This window comes from Salvelinus alpinus, chromosome 6 (genome assembly GCF_045679555.1).
Source record: "Salvelinus alpinus chromosome 6, SLU_Salpinus.1, whole genome shotgun sequence".
NCBI classification, from domain to species: domain Eukaryota; kingdom Metazoa; phylum Chordata; class Actinopteri; order Salmoniformes; family Salmonidae; genus Salvelinus; species Salvelinus alpinus.
In genome coordinates this window covers 49,568,440-49,583,685 of record NC_092091.1, presented here as the reverse complement: position 1 = coordinate 49,583,685, position 15,246 = coordinate 49,568,440, and the positions used below count along the sequence as shown (strand labels likewise).

Sequence of the window (15,246 nt, the reverse complement as noted above, 5' to 3'; positions counted from 1 at the left end):
CCCAGACAGCTGATGAAACTGGGTTTGCACAACCGAAGAATTTCTATACAAACTTTTAGGAAACCGTTCAAGGGAAGCTCATCTGTCCTCACCAGGGTCTTGACCTGACTGGAGTTCTGCGTCGTAACCGACTACTTGTGGGCAAATGCTCACCTTCGATGGCCACTAGCACGCTGGAGAAGTGTGCTCTACACTGATTAACTCCAGTTTCAACTGTACCGGGCAGATTCATGACGTTGTGTGGGCAAGCCGTTTGCTGCCCCATTGTGGCAGTGGGGTTATGGTATGGGCAGGCATAAGCTACGGACAACAAACACAAATGCATTTTATCGATGGCAATTTGAATGCACAGAGATACCATGATGCCATCACCTCATGTTTCAGCATGAAAATGAACAGCCCCATTGAGCACGTTTGGGATGCTCTGGATCAACGTGTACGACAGCGTGTTCCAGTTCCCGCCAATATTCAGCAACTTCGCACAGCCATTGAAGAGGAGTGGGACAACATTTCACAGGTCACAATCAAGAGCCTGATAAACTCTATGTGAAGGGGATGTGTTGTGCTGCATGAGGTAAATGGTGGCCACACCAGATACTGACTGGTATTCTGTTCCATGCCTCTACATTTTTTTAACGGTATCTGTGACCAACAGATGCATATCTGTATTCCCAGTGTCACGTTCTGACCATAGTTCTTGTGTGTTGTGCTTGTTTTAGTGTTGGTCAGGACGTGAGCTGGGTGGGCATTCTATGTTGTGTTTCTAGTTTGTCTGTTTCTATGTTTGGCCTAATATGGTTCTCAATCAGAGGCAGGTGTTTTGTGTTGTCTCTGATTGGGAATCATATTTAGGTGGCTTGTTTTGTGTTGGGGTTTGTGGGTGGTTGTTTCCTGTCTTTGTGTTTTCTCTGCACCAGATAGGGCTGTATCGGTTTGCCACATTTGTTATTTTGTATTGTTGTAAGTGTTCACAGTTTCGTTTTATTAAACATGTTGAGCACTGGCTACGCTGCGTGTTGGTCCGATCCCTGCTACACCTTCTCTTCTCGTGAAGAGGAGGAAGGCTGCCGTTACACCCAGTCATGTGATATCCATAGATTAGGGCCTAATGCAATTATTTCAATTGACTTATTTCCTTATATGAACTGTAACTCAGTAAAGTCTTTGAAATTGTTGCATGTTGCGTTTATATTTTTGTTCAGTGTAGTTACAGTTAACGATCTAGTTAATGTGTTTTCCACATCCTCTTCCCCAAATTAATTAGCCTATGATATTAGATCCATATAAAGATGTATGTAATTCATCTTCATTCAAAAAATATATATCTGGTTAATTCTGGTCCTATTTTGACTAAGCCTCTCCCATGAGCTAAGCCTCTCCCATGGAATATTCAATATATGGGCCCTTTAAAAACAAATTCAAAGTGTTGTGATATTGGACATAACCCAAGTTTGTTTTCACATGGTTTTATGCCTTTTACATTTTTTCCCGTAAGTAGGTAAGTGCCCTAATTGTCAACATTGAAGCACTGGCACAAACGGACTTTAAGGGATGGATATACTAGACAATGTGTATCATACACACTTTGGAATCTTGTGTTAATTTACCACAAAAAAAAAGGTAAACAAGAGGGTAATGGGGTTCAGCATTGAAATACTGAATAGGTTTTAGCAATGCTATATTGCATATAAAAAGGCACACACAGATTGAATTTATTGCTCACTTTATTTAGACGTTATATTTGTCACATGACAGTCTTTTTCATTACAAATAAGACATATGCATCACACTCTAATCACTTTTGAAGTCATTAGTGTATTTCCTAAATTAAGGGTTTTAATAACAGTTTGACACGTTGGGGATCCAGTTTCCTTTTTAATGATAAAATGACATTAATATACATTCATAAAAAATAACTGCTAGGGTAAAAATTTGGCACGTAACAGTGGTTCTCTGTCCTTAACCTCTTGTAATCTTGTCTCAGTGCAATGTCAACATGTAATGTCCTGGCTCTTTCACATGAGCGCAGACACTTTGGATGCTCGACTCTCCATTGGTCTGTCCTGTTCTTAGAAAATCTCCTCTCGTTATCCCTCAGCAACACTTCTTCCCCCTCTTCCTCCTCTCTCTGTGTCTGTGAGAGTTGATGTCAACCGTTTCCTTCTCTCGTTCCCGCTCTCTCTCTGCACGACTCTGACTCTGCTTCTTTGTCCGAAGGACCATGTGAGTGAAAGCCATAAACATCTGAGGGAAGGAGAGGGGGAGAAATAGAGGGGGAGAGGGGGAGAAATAGAGGGGAGGAGCGGGAGAGGTAGAAGGCAAAGGAGCGAGACAGGGTAATGACTGTAAAATACATACACACCCTGATACATACAGTTGAAGTCGGAAGTTTACATACACTTAGGTTGTAGTCATTAAAACTTGTTTTTGAACCACTCCACAAATGTCCTGTTAACAAACTATAGTTTTGGCAAGTTGGTTAGGACATCTACTTTGTGAATGACAAGTAATTTTTCCAAAAATTGTTTAGAGACAGATTATTTCACTGTATCACAATTCCAGTGGGTCAGAAGTTTACATACACTAAATTGACTGCCTTTAAACAGCGTGGAAAATTCCAGAAAATAATGTCATGGCTTTAGAAGCATCTAATAGGCTAATTGACATAATTTGAGTCAATTGGAGGTGGATGTTTTAAGGCCTACCTTCAAACTCAGTGCCTCTTTGCTTGACATCATGGGAAAATCAAAAGAAATCATCCAAGACCTCAGCTAAAAAATTGTGGACCTCCACAAGTCTGGTTCATCCTTGGGAGCAATTTCCAAACGCCTGAAGGTACCACGTTCATCTGTACAAACAATAGTACGCAAGTATAAACACCATGGGACCACGCAGCCGTCATACCGCTCAGGAAGGAGACGCGTTCTGTCTCCTAGAGATGAACGTACTTTGGTGCGAAAAGTGCAAATCAATCCCAGAACAACAGCAAAGGACCTTGTGAAGATGCTGGAGGAAACAGGTACAAAAGTATCTATATCCACAGTAAAACGAGTCCTATATTGACATAGCCTGAAAGGCCGCTCAGCAAGGAAGAAGACACTGCTCCAAAACCGCCATAAAAAAGCCAGACTACGGTTTGCAACTGCACCTGGGGACAAAGATCGTACTTTTTGGAGAAATGTCCTCTGGTCTGATGAAACAAAAATAGAACTGTTTGGCCATAATGACCATCGTTATGTTTGGAGGAAAAGGGGGGAAGCTTGCAAGCCGAAGAACACCATCCCAACCGTGAAGCACAGGGGTGGCAGCATCATGTTGTGGGGGTGCTTTGCTGCAGGAGGGACTAGTGCACTTCACAAAATAGATGGCATCACGAGGAAGGAAAATGATGTGGATATATTGAAGCAACATCTCAAGACATCAGTCAGGAAATTAAAGCTTGGTCACAAATGGGTCTTCCAAATGGACAATGACCCCAAGCATACTTCCAAAGTTGTGGCAAAATGGCTTAAGGACAACAAAGGCAAGTTATTGGAGTGGCCATCACAAAGCCCTGACCTCAATCCTATAGAAAATCTGTGGGCAGAACTTAAAAAGCGTGTGCGAGCAAGGAGGCCTACAAACCTGACTCAGTTACACCAGCTCTGTCAGGAGGAATGGGCCAAAATTCACCCAACTTATTGTGGGAAGGTTGTGGAAGGCTACCCGAAAACGTTTCAACCGAGTTAAACAATTTAAAAGGCAATGCTACCAAATACTAATTGAGTGTATGTAAACTTCTGACCCACTGGGAATGTGATGAAATAAATAAAAGCTGAAATAAATAATTCTCTCTACTATTATTCTGACATTTCACATTCTTAAAGTAAAGTGGTGATCCTAACTGAACTAAGACAGGGAATTTTTACGAGGATTAAATGTCAGGAATTGTGAAAAACTGAGTTTAAATGTATTTGGCTAAGGTGTATGCACACTTCCGACTTCAACTGTACCAGTACACACAGAAGTGCTATTGTTTGGAAAAGGAGTGGCCACCATGACTAAGGTGAAATAAGATAACCGTTTTAGAGATATGAGAGATGACCATAGTCACACTTCTTATAACACCACAGCCCAAACTCATAATTCCCTGTGAGAGACATATCAAGTCTCAAGCTCAGCTTTCCCAAAGACATTCGGGATATTTGAGGCTTAGTTTTATTTTTGACGGAGCGGACTATTTTTATTTTACTATTATTACTAGGACGAAGTGAATGAGGTACACCCTGGGTTTAGAACATGGCTGCTAGGCTCACCTCTTCCACGTTGATATTTTCTTTGGCACTCGTCTCAAATACCCGGACGCCCACCGACTCCCCGAAACGCATTGCATCATGGGAGTCCACCTGCTTCTTTGAGGGGTCGTCATTCTTGTTCCCCACTGAGGGAGGGCGAGAGAGAGAGGTGGGGATGAATGAAAGATGTTGTTTTGGACAGCACAGTACACTACATGACCAAAAGTATGTGGACACCTGCATGTCAAATATCTCATTACAAAATCATGCCAAATCTGCTATAACAGCCTCCACTCTTCTGGGAAGTCTTTCCACTAGATGTTGGAATATTGCTGCGGGGACTTGCTTCCATTCAGCCACAATAGCATTAGTGAGGTCGGGCACTGATGTTGGGCGATTAGGCCTGGCTCGCAGTTGGTGTTCCAATTCATCCCAAAGGTTTTCTATGGGGTTGAGGTCAGGGCTCTGTGCAGGCCAGTCAAGTTCTTCCACACCAATCTCGACAAACCATTTCTGTATGTACCTAGCTTTGTGCACGGGAGAATTGTCATGATGAAACAGGAAAGGGCCTTCCCCAAACTGTTGCCACAAAGTTGGAAGCACAGAATCGTCTAGAATGTCACTGTAGCATTAAAATCTAATTTCACTGGAACTAAGGGGCCTAGCCCAAACCATGAAAAACAGCCCCAGACCATTATTCCTCCTCCACCAAACTTTACAGTTTGCACTATGCATTGGGGGAGGTAGCGTAATCCTGGTATCCCCCAAACCCAGATTCGTCTGTCGGACTACCAGATGATGAAGCGTAATTCAGCACTCCAGAGAACGAGTTTCAACTGCTCCACAGTCCAATGGTGGCGAGCTTTACACCACTTGGCATTGCACATCGTGATCTTAGGCTTGTGTGTGGCTGCACGGCCATGGAAACACATTTCATGAAGCTCCCGACGAACAGTTATTCTGCTGACGTTGCTTCCAGAGGCAATTTGGAACTTGGTAGTGAGTGTTGCAACCGAGGACAGATGATTTTTACGGGGTCCAGAACTTGGTGGTCGCATTCTGTGAGCTTGTGTGGCCTACCACTTCGCGGCTGAGCCGTTGTTGCTCCTAGACGTTTCTACTTCACAATAACAGCACTTACAGTTGACCGGGGCAGCTCTAGCAGGGCAGAAATTTGACGAACTGACTTGTTGGAAAGGTGGCATCCTATGATGGTGCCACATTGAAAGTCACTGAGCACATCAGTAAGGCCATTCTACTGCCAAGGTTTGTCTATGGAGATTGCATGGCTGTGTGCTCAATGTTATACACCTGTCAGCAACGGGTGTGGCTGAAATAGCCGAATCCACTAATTTGAAAGGGTGTCCACATACTTTTTGGATATATAGTGTGTGTCTATCAGTTCACAATCAGCCATAACATTAACACACTGGACTGGAAGTCAAAAGTCATTCCTCAGTGATTTTCCTCCTTAATAATTTTCTATCCATTTGTCCAATCTACTCTATTTTGCCATCTACTTTACTCTTCATCCATCCATCATCTCAGCACACCAAACTCACCTAGGATCTTACAGACGTTGTCACAGTTCTGAGTGATCTCATTAAGCCACCTCTTCACATTCACAAACGACTCTGGGTTGGTGACGTCATAAACAATAATCACACCGTGGGTATTTCTGTAATACCTGGTAGGTAAAAGGGGAAAATAGCAAAGGACTGTAAAGAGTACTGTATAAAACAGGAAATCGCTACATTGTTTTTCGGGAGATAGTTATTGTTGGTTGGCACTCTGCCCAGGCTGGTATCAATTAGAGGTCGACCGATTATGATTTTTCAACGCCAATACCGATTATTGGAGGACCCCAAAAAAGCTGATACCGATTAGTCGGACGATTTTTATATATGTAATAATGACATATACAACAATACTGAATGAACAATGAACACTTGTATTTTAACTTAAAACATAAATAAAATCTATTTAGTCTCAAATAAATAATGAAACATGCTCAATTTGGTTTAAATAATGCAAAAACACAGTGTTGGAGAAGAAAGTAAAATTGCAATATGTGCCATGTAAAAAATCTAAAGTTTAAGTTCCTTGCTCAGAACATATGAAAGCTGGTGGTTCAATATTCCCAGTTAAGGAGTTTTAGGTTGTAGTTATTATAGGAATTATGACGCGTCGACTATTTCTCTCTATACCATTTGTATTTCATATACCTAAGACTATTGGATATTCTAATAGGCACTTTAGTATTGCCAGCCCAATCTCAGGAGTTGATAGGCTTGCAGTCGTAAACAGCGCTGTGTTTCAAGCATTGCTAAGAGCTGCTGTCAAACACAGCACAGTTTGAATGAATGCTTACGAGCCTGCTGCTGCCTACCACCGCTCAATCAAATATCAAATCATAGACTTAATTATAATAAACACAGAAATACGATAGGCTTGAAGTCATAAACAGCGCAATGCTTGAAGCATTGCGAAGAGCTGCTGGCAAACACAGTAAAGTGCTGTTTGAATGAATGCTTACAAGCCTGCTGCTGCCTACCACTGCTCAGTCAGACTGCTCTCTCAAATCATAAACTTAATTATAATATAATAACACACAGAAATACGAGCCTTAGGTCATTAATATGGTCCAATCCGGAAACGATCATTTCGAAAACAAAACGTTTATTCTTTCAGTGAAATAAGGAACCGTTCCGTATTTTATCTAATGGGTGGCAACCCAAAGTCTAAATATTGCTGTCACATTAAACAACCTTCAATGTTATGTCATAATTATGTAAAATTCTGGCAAATTAGTTCGCAACGAGCCAGGTGGCCCAAACTGTTGCATATACCCTGACTCTGCGTGCAATGAACGCAAGAGAAGTGACACAATTTCCCTAGTTAATATTGCCTGCCAACATGAATTTATTTTAACTAAATATGCAGGTTTAAAAAAAAAAATACTTCTGTGTATCGATTTTAAGAAAGGCATCGATGTTTATGGTTAGGTACATTCGTGCAACGATTGTGCTTTTTTCGTGAATGCACTTTTGTTAAAACATAACCCGTTTGGTGAAGCAGGCTGTGATTCGATGATAAATTAACAGGCACTGCATTGACTAAATGCAACGCAGGACAAGCTAGTTAACCTAGTAATATCAACCATGTGTAGTGATTATGTTAAGATTGATTTTTTTTAATAAGATAGGTTTAATGCTAGCTAGCAACTTACCTTGGTTCCTTGCTAAACTCGCGTAACAGGTGGTCATCCTGCCACACAGTTTCCTCGTGGAATGCAATGTAATCGGCCATAATCGGCGTAACAAAAATGCCGATTACAGATTGTTATGAAAACTTGAAAAATCGGCCCTAATTAATCGGCCATGCCGATTAATCGTCGACCTCTAGTATTAATAGCACTTAACTGAGTTAATGACTAAGCTAAAGACCCTGGGACTAAACACCTCCCTCTGCAACTGGATCCTGGACTTCCTGACAGGCCGCCCCCAGGCGGTAAGGGTAGGCAACAACACGTTCGTCACGCTGATCCTCAACTCTGGGGCCCCTCAGGGGTGTGTACTTAGACCCCTCCTGTACTCCCTGTTCACCCATGACTGTGTGGCCAAACTCAACATCAAGTTCTGACGACAACAGTGGTAGGCCTGATCACCGACAACAATGAGACAGCCTATAGGGAGGTCAGAGAACTGGCAGTGGGGTGCCAAGACAACCTCCTCTCCCTCAATGTGAGCAAGACAAAAGGGGCTCATCGTGGACTACAGGAAAAGGCGGGCCGAACAGGCCCCTATTCTCATCAACTGGGCTGTAGTAGAGCAGGTCGAGAGTTTCAAGTTCCTTGGTGTCCACATCACCAAAGAACTATCATGGTCCAAACACACCAAGACAGTCATGAAGAGGGCACAACAAAACATTTTCCCCCTCAAGAGACTGAAAAGATTTGGCATGGGTCCCCAGATCCTCAAAAAGTTATACAACTGCACCCTCGAGAGCATCCTGACTGGTTGCATAACCATCTGGTATGGCAACTGCTCGGCATCTGACAGTAAGGCGCTACAGAGTGTAGTGCGTACGGCCCAGTGGAGGAAAGCCCATAAAATTGTCAGAGACTCCAGTCACTCAAGTCATGGACTGTTCTCTCTGCTACTGCACGGCAAGCGGTACCAGAGAGCCAAATATAGGACCAAAAAGCTCCTTAACAGCTTCTACCCCCAAACCATAAGAATGCTGAATAATTAATCAAATGGCCACCAGACTATTTACATTGAACCCCCTATTTGTTTTGTACACTGCTGCTACTCACTGTTTATTGTCTATTCATAGTCACTTCACCCCTACCTACATGTACAAATTACCTCAACCAACCTGTACCCTCCCACATTGACTCTGTACCGGTACCCCCTGTATATAGCCTCGTTATTATTACTTTTTGCTTTAAGAAAATATTTACCAAATTAACTAACTCTTCTTGAACTGCACTGTTGGTTAACTTCTTTGATATAGGGGGCAGCATTTTCACTTTTGGATGAATTGCGTGCCCATAGTGAACTGCCTCCTACTCTGTCCCAGATGCTAATATATGCATATTATTATTACTATTGGATAGAAAACACTCTGAAGTTTCTAAAACTGTTTGAATGATGTCTGTGAGTATAACAGAACTCATATGGCAGGCAAAAACCTGAGAAAAAATCCAAACAGGAAGTGAGAATTCTGAGAAGGGTCGATGTTAAAGTAATCGCCTATTCAATTCACTGTAATATATGGATCTGTTTGCACTTCCTACGCCTTCCACTAGATGTCAGCAGTCTGTAGAACGCTGAATGAAGCCTCTAGTGCAGGGGTGTCAAACTCATTCCACGGAGGGCCTAGTGTCTGCAGGTTTTTGGTTTTTCCTTTCAATAAAGCCCTAGACAACCAGGTGTGGGGAGTTCCTAACTAATTAGTGATGTTAATTCATCAATCAAGTACAAGGGAGGAGCGAAAACCCGCAGACACTCGGCCCCCCGTGGAATGAGTTTGACACCTGTGCTCTAGTGTGAAGTGGGGCCGGATGGGAGGTGTTTCAGTCACTGGTCTGGCAGATTGCCAGTTCTTGCTCACGCGCTTTCCTCATGATATCGCCTTGCGTTCCATTACTTATACAGACATGAAGAAATGCTCCGATTGGAACGTTATTGGATATATATGATAACAACATCCTCAAGATTGATTCTCTACTAAGTTTGACCAGTTTATTCGACTTGTAATATAACTTTTTGAAGTTTTCGTCTGAATTTTGCCTGCATCTGCGTGAGCATTTGGACACGCAAAAGTAGCTAAGTAGCAAAAGTAGCTAATTGGACATAAGTAATGGACATTATCGAACAAAACAACAATTTATTGTGGAACTAGGATTCCTGGCAGTGCATTCTGAAGAACATAATCAAAGGGAATATTTATGATGTAATTTCGTATTTCTGTTGACTCCAACATGGCGGAGAAAGGTTGTTAAATCTGAGCGCTGTCTCAGATTATTGCATGGTGTGCTTTTTACGTAAAGTTTTATTTTTTATTTTTTAAATCTGACACAGTGGTTGCATTAAGAACAAGTGTATCTTTAATTCTGTGTAAAACATGTATCTTTCATCAAAGTTTTTGATGAGTATTTCTGTTATTTGACGTGGCTCTCTGCAATTACTCTGGATATTTTAGAGGCATTTCTGAACATGGCGCCAATGTAAACCGAGATTTGTGGATATAAATATGCACATTATCGAACAAAACATAAATGTATTGTGTAACATGATGTCCTATGAGTGTCATCTGATGAAGATCATCAAAGGTTAGTGATTAATTTTATCTCTATTTCTGCTTTTTGATACTACTATCTTTTGCTGGGAAAATGGCTGTGTTTTTCTGTGGCTATGTACTGAGCTAACATAATTGTTTGGTGTGCTTTCCCCGTAAATCCTTTTTGAAATCAGACATGTTGGCTGGATTCACAACATGTGTAGCTTTAATTTGGTGTCTTTCATGTGTGATTTCATGAAAGATTGATTTTTATAGTAATATATTTGAATTTACAAAAATTACATTTTTTCTGGATTTTGGCCAAGTGGGACGCTACCCCCCTATCCCAGAGAAATATAAGGGCTTGTAAGTAAGCATTTCACGGTAAGGTCTTCACTTGTTGTATTCGGCGCATGTGACAAATAAAGTCTCATTGATTTGACTATAAAACTGAAAAAATCTGAAATTGAGCCTAAATCTTACAGTAACCAACTGTGGTGATAAACAGTGTTTGTATTGATATATTGACTTATAGTCGTGGCCAAAATTTGAGAATGACACAAATATTAATTTTCACAAAGTCTGCTGCCTCAGTTTGCCATCATACAATTTGCATATACTCCAGAATGTTATGAAGAGTGATCAGATGAATTGCAATTAATTGCAAAGTCCCTCTTTGCCATACAAATTAACTGAATCCCCCCAAAAACTTTTCCACTGCATTTCAGCCCTGCCACAAAAGGACCAGCTGACATGTCAGTGATTCTTTCGTTGACACAGGTGTGAGTGTTGACGAGGACAAAGCTGAAAATCACTCTGTTATTCGAACTCAATCAGCATGACAGACTGGAAGCTTCAAAAGGAGGGTGATGCTTGGAATCATTGTTATTCCTCTGTCAACCATGGTTACCTGCAAGGAAACAGGTGCTGTCATCATTGGTTTGCACATAAAAGACTTCACAGGCAAGGATATTGCTGCCAGTAAGTTTGCACCTAAATCAAACATTTATCGGATCATCAAGAACTTCAAGGAGAGCGGTTCAATTGTTGTGAAGAAGGCTTCAGGGGGCCCAAGAAAGTCCAGCAAGCGCCAGGACCGTCTCCTAAAGTTAATTCAGCTGCGGGATCGGGGCACCACCAGTACAGAGCTTGCTCAGGAATGGCAGCAGGCAGGTGTGAGTACATCTACACGCACAGTGTAGAGAAGAATTTTGGAGGATGGCCTGGTGTCAAGAAGAGCAGCAAAGAAGCCACTTCTCTCCAGGAAAAACATCAGGGACAGACTGATATTCTGCCAAATTACAGGGTTAGGACTGCTGAGGACTGGGGTAAAGTCCATGGCCAGGAAATTCCCCAGACCTTAATCCCATTGAAAACTTGTTGTCAATCCTCAAGAGGCGGGTGGACAAACAAAACCCCACAAACTCTGACAAACTCCCAGCATTGATTATGCAAGAATGGGCTGCCATCAGTCAGGATGTGGCCCAGAAGTTAATTGACAGCATGCCAGGGCAGATTGCAGAGGTCTTGAAAAAGAAGGGTCAACACTGCAAATATTGACTCTTTGCATCAACTTCATGTAATTGTCAATAAAAGCCTTTGACACTTATGAAATGCTTGTAATTATACTTCAGTATTCCATAGTAACATCTGACAAAAATATCTAAAGACACTGAAGCAGCAAACTTTGTGGAAATTAATATGTGTCATTCTCAAAACTTTTGGCCACGACTGTATAGCTTCTATACGTGTAGATAGATCATTGATATAGATGATAGATTACGTTGAAGTGATGGTCCTGAAGCGTTCCTGGCCCGCCGTGTCCCAGATCTGCAGTTTGACTCGCTCCCCGTCTATGTCCACCGTACGGATCTTAAAGTCCACACCAATTGTAGTGATGTAGCTGCCTGCAGGCCAAAGCAGAGAGGTTAGAAACACACACGCACACACCACATGCTAGGCACACATTCACAATCTTGAAAAAAATATAGAAAACACAGTTCCTAACCACTCACACATTCACATTGTTTAAAGGTATATACTGACCAGATAGAGAACAGCAACTCACCAGAGAAGGAGTTATCTGCAAATCGTAGTAGTAGACTGCTTTTCCCTACATCTTGAACAGAGAGGTTAGACAGGTATGAGAGGTTAGGTGATTAGGCCTTTCTTCATTCACTTCTGAGTACACAGTATCAGGCTACTTATTGTCCTATTACAAGTAGCCAACATACAGCAAGCTATATATCTACATCATGGGTAAATGTTTTAAAATCTATCATATTGTCTGAAGAGTTAGCGACAAATAAGTCTACTTCGTCAATCATCAGAGCTGTAAGCTTGGTGAGTAAGTGAGGCATGTTCATCATAATCACCCAATGATTAAGCAGATTGACTGATATTTGCTGTGTTACTAAGGAGATTAAAACAGTAACATTAGCCTAATCCTTTAAATCACAACTCACAAAATATGACCTGCCTGCTAAACATCAGTGTCACAGCACAGCTACACTTGAATTACACTACTATTTTAACACAGACAGAGTAAGCACTAAGGGACCACATGAACATTGTATGAAGATGGAAGTTAAGATGCACTGACTGGAGTCTCCAATGATGAGCAGTTTGAAGAGATGGTTGTAGTCCTTTCCCGGGCCCGCCATTTCTGCAGACAGTGCTGTTGGTTTCAGTAATCCTCTCCCAATAAATGCAGTTCCACAGGAACAGTTTCCAGTCTTCCCAAATCCCAGGATGAAACAGTCTCCCCCCTATGCTACCAGTTCAGAATGGAAGATGTACAGAAAACATCCTCAAAACACTTCCATTGCAATTTCATTTCCTGTTGATTTCCCAGATCAGTTCCAGTCCACTCCAGAATTCTTATTCAATATTACAAACTAGTTCTGTTACCAGTTAAATCAAGCATTCCGTTGTCGTGCTAAGGCCTCGGTTAGTTCTGGTTCCACCTCAGTTCCAGTTCCTCCCACTAACTCCAGTAGGGGATTCCTAGTTCATTGCAGCACCACATTCCAACTCATCACAGGTTCACCTAAGTTTTCTTTCCACCAGTCCAGTGCAGAAATGTGTTTTTCCCCCTTAGTTGGGCTGCAGTGACAGATGTCGAAGGACTTCTGACACTTTAAACTCTACACAAGGGCAAAGAGACTATCCTCATCAAATTGCGGTCTGGGAGAGTCAGTCACTTCCTCTATGAGCGTCTGAAAGTGCTCATAGTTGTTGGTCTGTGTCCAAGGTAGATCGATTGTTGTTGCTTGATTAGCTAATACTTAGATTCCAGTGGGTAGCCCATGGATGTAAGGATTCACGTCACTGCTCTTCTCAGTTACCACTCTTGCAAATCCCACAGTCTTGCTGTCATCTCTGCGTCAAGTTATCACGCACCTCTTACAAGAAACAAAATAACAGGCAGAGGGGCCTGAAGGGCAGGACAAGCAGAGACCGAAAGCAAAAATCTGAGAGGGTGAAGTACGTCCTCTTTCAATCTACAGTCCATGCAACGTTTTCATCCATTGAACTGCTTCGGTCTCAATCCCTTGGTTTCACTTCCTCTCTGAGCTATAGGAAGAGAAATGTTGGGCGCCTTCACAGTATTTGGTTTGTTTCAGGCTTTCCTCAGCTCCCTTGTTTGGACCATACCCTGAAAAAGAACATCTGTATGGCACATTTATCAATGACAATATACAGGGACAGAGTGAGGAGACAACCTGTAGTCTGTCAATTCCCCGTGACGCATGCCAACCCAGTCCCTGTATGCAACCTCCCTTCCCTGTTCACTAGCATAGCTGTCTCTCTAACTGTAACGTTTCCAACCTTTTGCCCTCTCTCCACACACATTAAACATAGACCTATATGAACCACACCTATATGAAACAGCCTGCATATATGGTTGAAGGCGTAATGGATTGGGAAGAGGTTTAAAACAAAATGTCGGGTGAAAGGTTATAGTGTTAAATAGTAGAAAGCGTGTATCAGAAACATAATTTTTCTTTGATATTCACTAAGTGACCAAAGTATTTTTAGGGACAGCAAAAGAATCCCTCATGTCTGTCCGCGTCGCCGATTTAGGGCGAAAGAATGGCAAGAACTGAGGACAGTTTCCCCCCCATAATAAACACATTAAAAAAGATGACATGTGGCGAAAGTTAGTTCTTGAAAATAATTCCTGGCACATTCGTACAAAGTTACAATATTTTCTATGGCTTCTTCATCGTGATTATCAATGAAAACATTACTGAAAACACTGGGAAACTGTCCCTCCCTAGTCCCTACCGAAACCCACAATCGTCAGCTGTCTCAGGAAAAACAAGCTGGCTATGTCGCAACAATAACACACTTAGTAAATTAGCTACAATCGCAAACTAATCAAAAACAGTTGATGACAAACCACAATGTTTGATTTAATTTAAACCATAGACATGTGGGTTTACCACACTTACCTACCATGTAACCAGAGAACATTATCAGCCGCTAGGATCAGTAGTGACTGCCTGAGCTGAGGCTAGATTCGTTTGTATCCGGGATCGCTATTTGCTAGCCGCTCACCCACAGACGAAGTTAAAAGTTACTTTGTCATAAAAATGTAATGAGCGCAAAACACAACTCAGCTAGATAACGGTATAGGAATAATTCCTCGAGCGTAGCTAAGTTTCTATGCGCATTTCAAACGCGTCGTGCTACAAAATGATCAATAGCGATGATTTGTGCAGGTCAGTCGGAAAGAGAAATGCGAGGATCTGTTGACCGTTCCGGGGGGATGACTCAGGAAAGGTCGGAGCCTTAGACTAGTCAACGGCCCGACGTCTTCAGGCCACACATGAGTGTTGTTGAGTCACTCGCATCCAAATCATGTGCTTCTCCCTCCTCTCTGTTCACCCCATCTCCCATCTTGCTCAATGTGCTTTATCTTGTCTCATCAATACATACAAAAAAAATAGGTCTGTTTGTACTATACTTGTTTAATGTGATTATAGCAGTAGGCTGGGTTACTTACACTATCTCTACAAATATGAAATATAAACACTGGGGAGGGAACCCAATATTCTAGAAATCTAAATGGAATAATCCAAGGCTTTATGTAGACAAGATATACAGATTTTTCAGACAATGTATTCCTTCAGAGCATAAGGCCGGGGTTAATTTATCATCAAGACTGATGCACAGGTAT

General features: G+C 41.9%; 1 protein-coding gene across 4 annotated transcripts; it reads right to left on the bottom strand.

Annotated features, from left to right (window-relative positions):
* Nucleotides 1-1,706: 1,706 nt before the first annotated feature.
* Nucleotides 1,707-14,957, bottom strand: LOC139578796 (ras-related protein Rab-35-like). Of its 4 annotated transcripts, XM_071406822.1 has the most exons (8): nucleotides 14,523-14,957; nucleotides 12,972-13,719; nucleotides 12,664-12,834; nucleotides 12,130-12,180; nucleotides 11,845-11,968; nucleotides 5,837-5,961; nucleotides 4,296-4,420; nucleotides 1,707-2,244 (listed from the first exon to the last, which is right to left on the bottom strand). In XM_071406822.1, the coding sequence occupies exons 3-8, from the start codon at nucleotides 12,722-12,724 to the stop codon at nucleotides 2,095-2,097; spliced, it is 636 nt and encodes a 211-aa protein (XP_071262923.1). In that variant the 5' UTR covers nucleotides 12,725-12,834; nucleotides 12,972-13,719; nucleotides 14,523-14,957; the 3' UTR covers nucleotides 1,707-2,094. The 4 variants fall into 4 exon arrangements, with proteins under 4 accessions (XP_071262923.1, XP_071262921.1, XP_071262919.1 ...); XM_071406820.1 differs by having other exon boundaries at nucleotides 12,664-13,733; XM_071406818.1 differs by having other exon boundaries at nucleotides 12,664-13,719.
* Nucleotides 14,958-15,246: the final 289 nt, after the last annotated feature.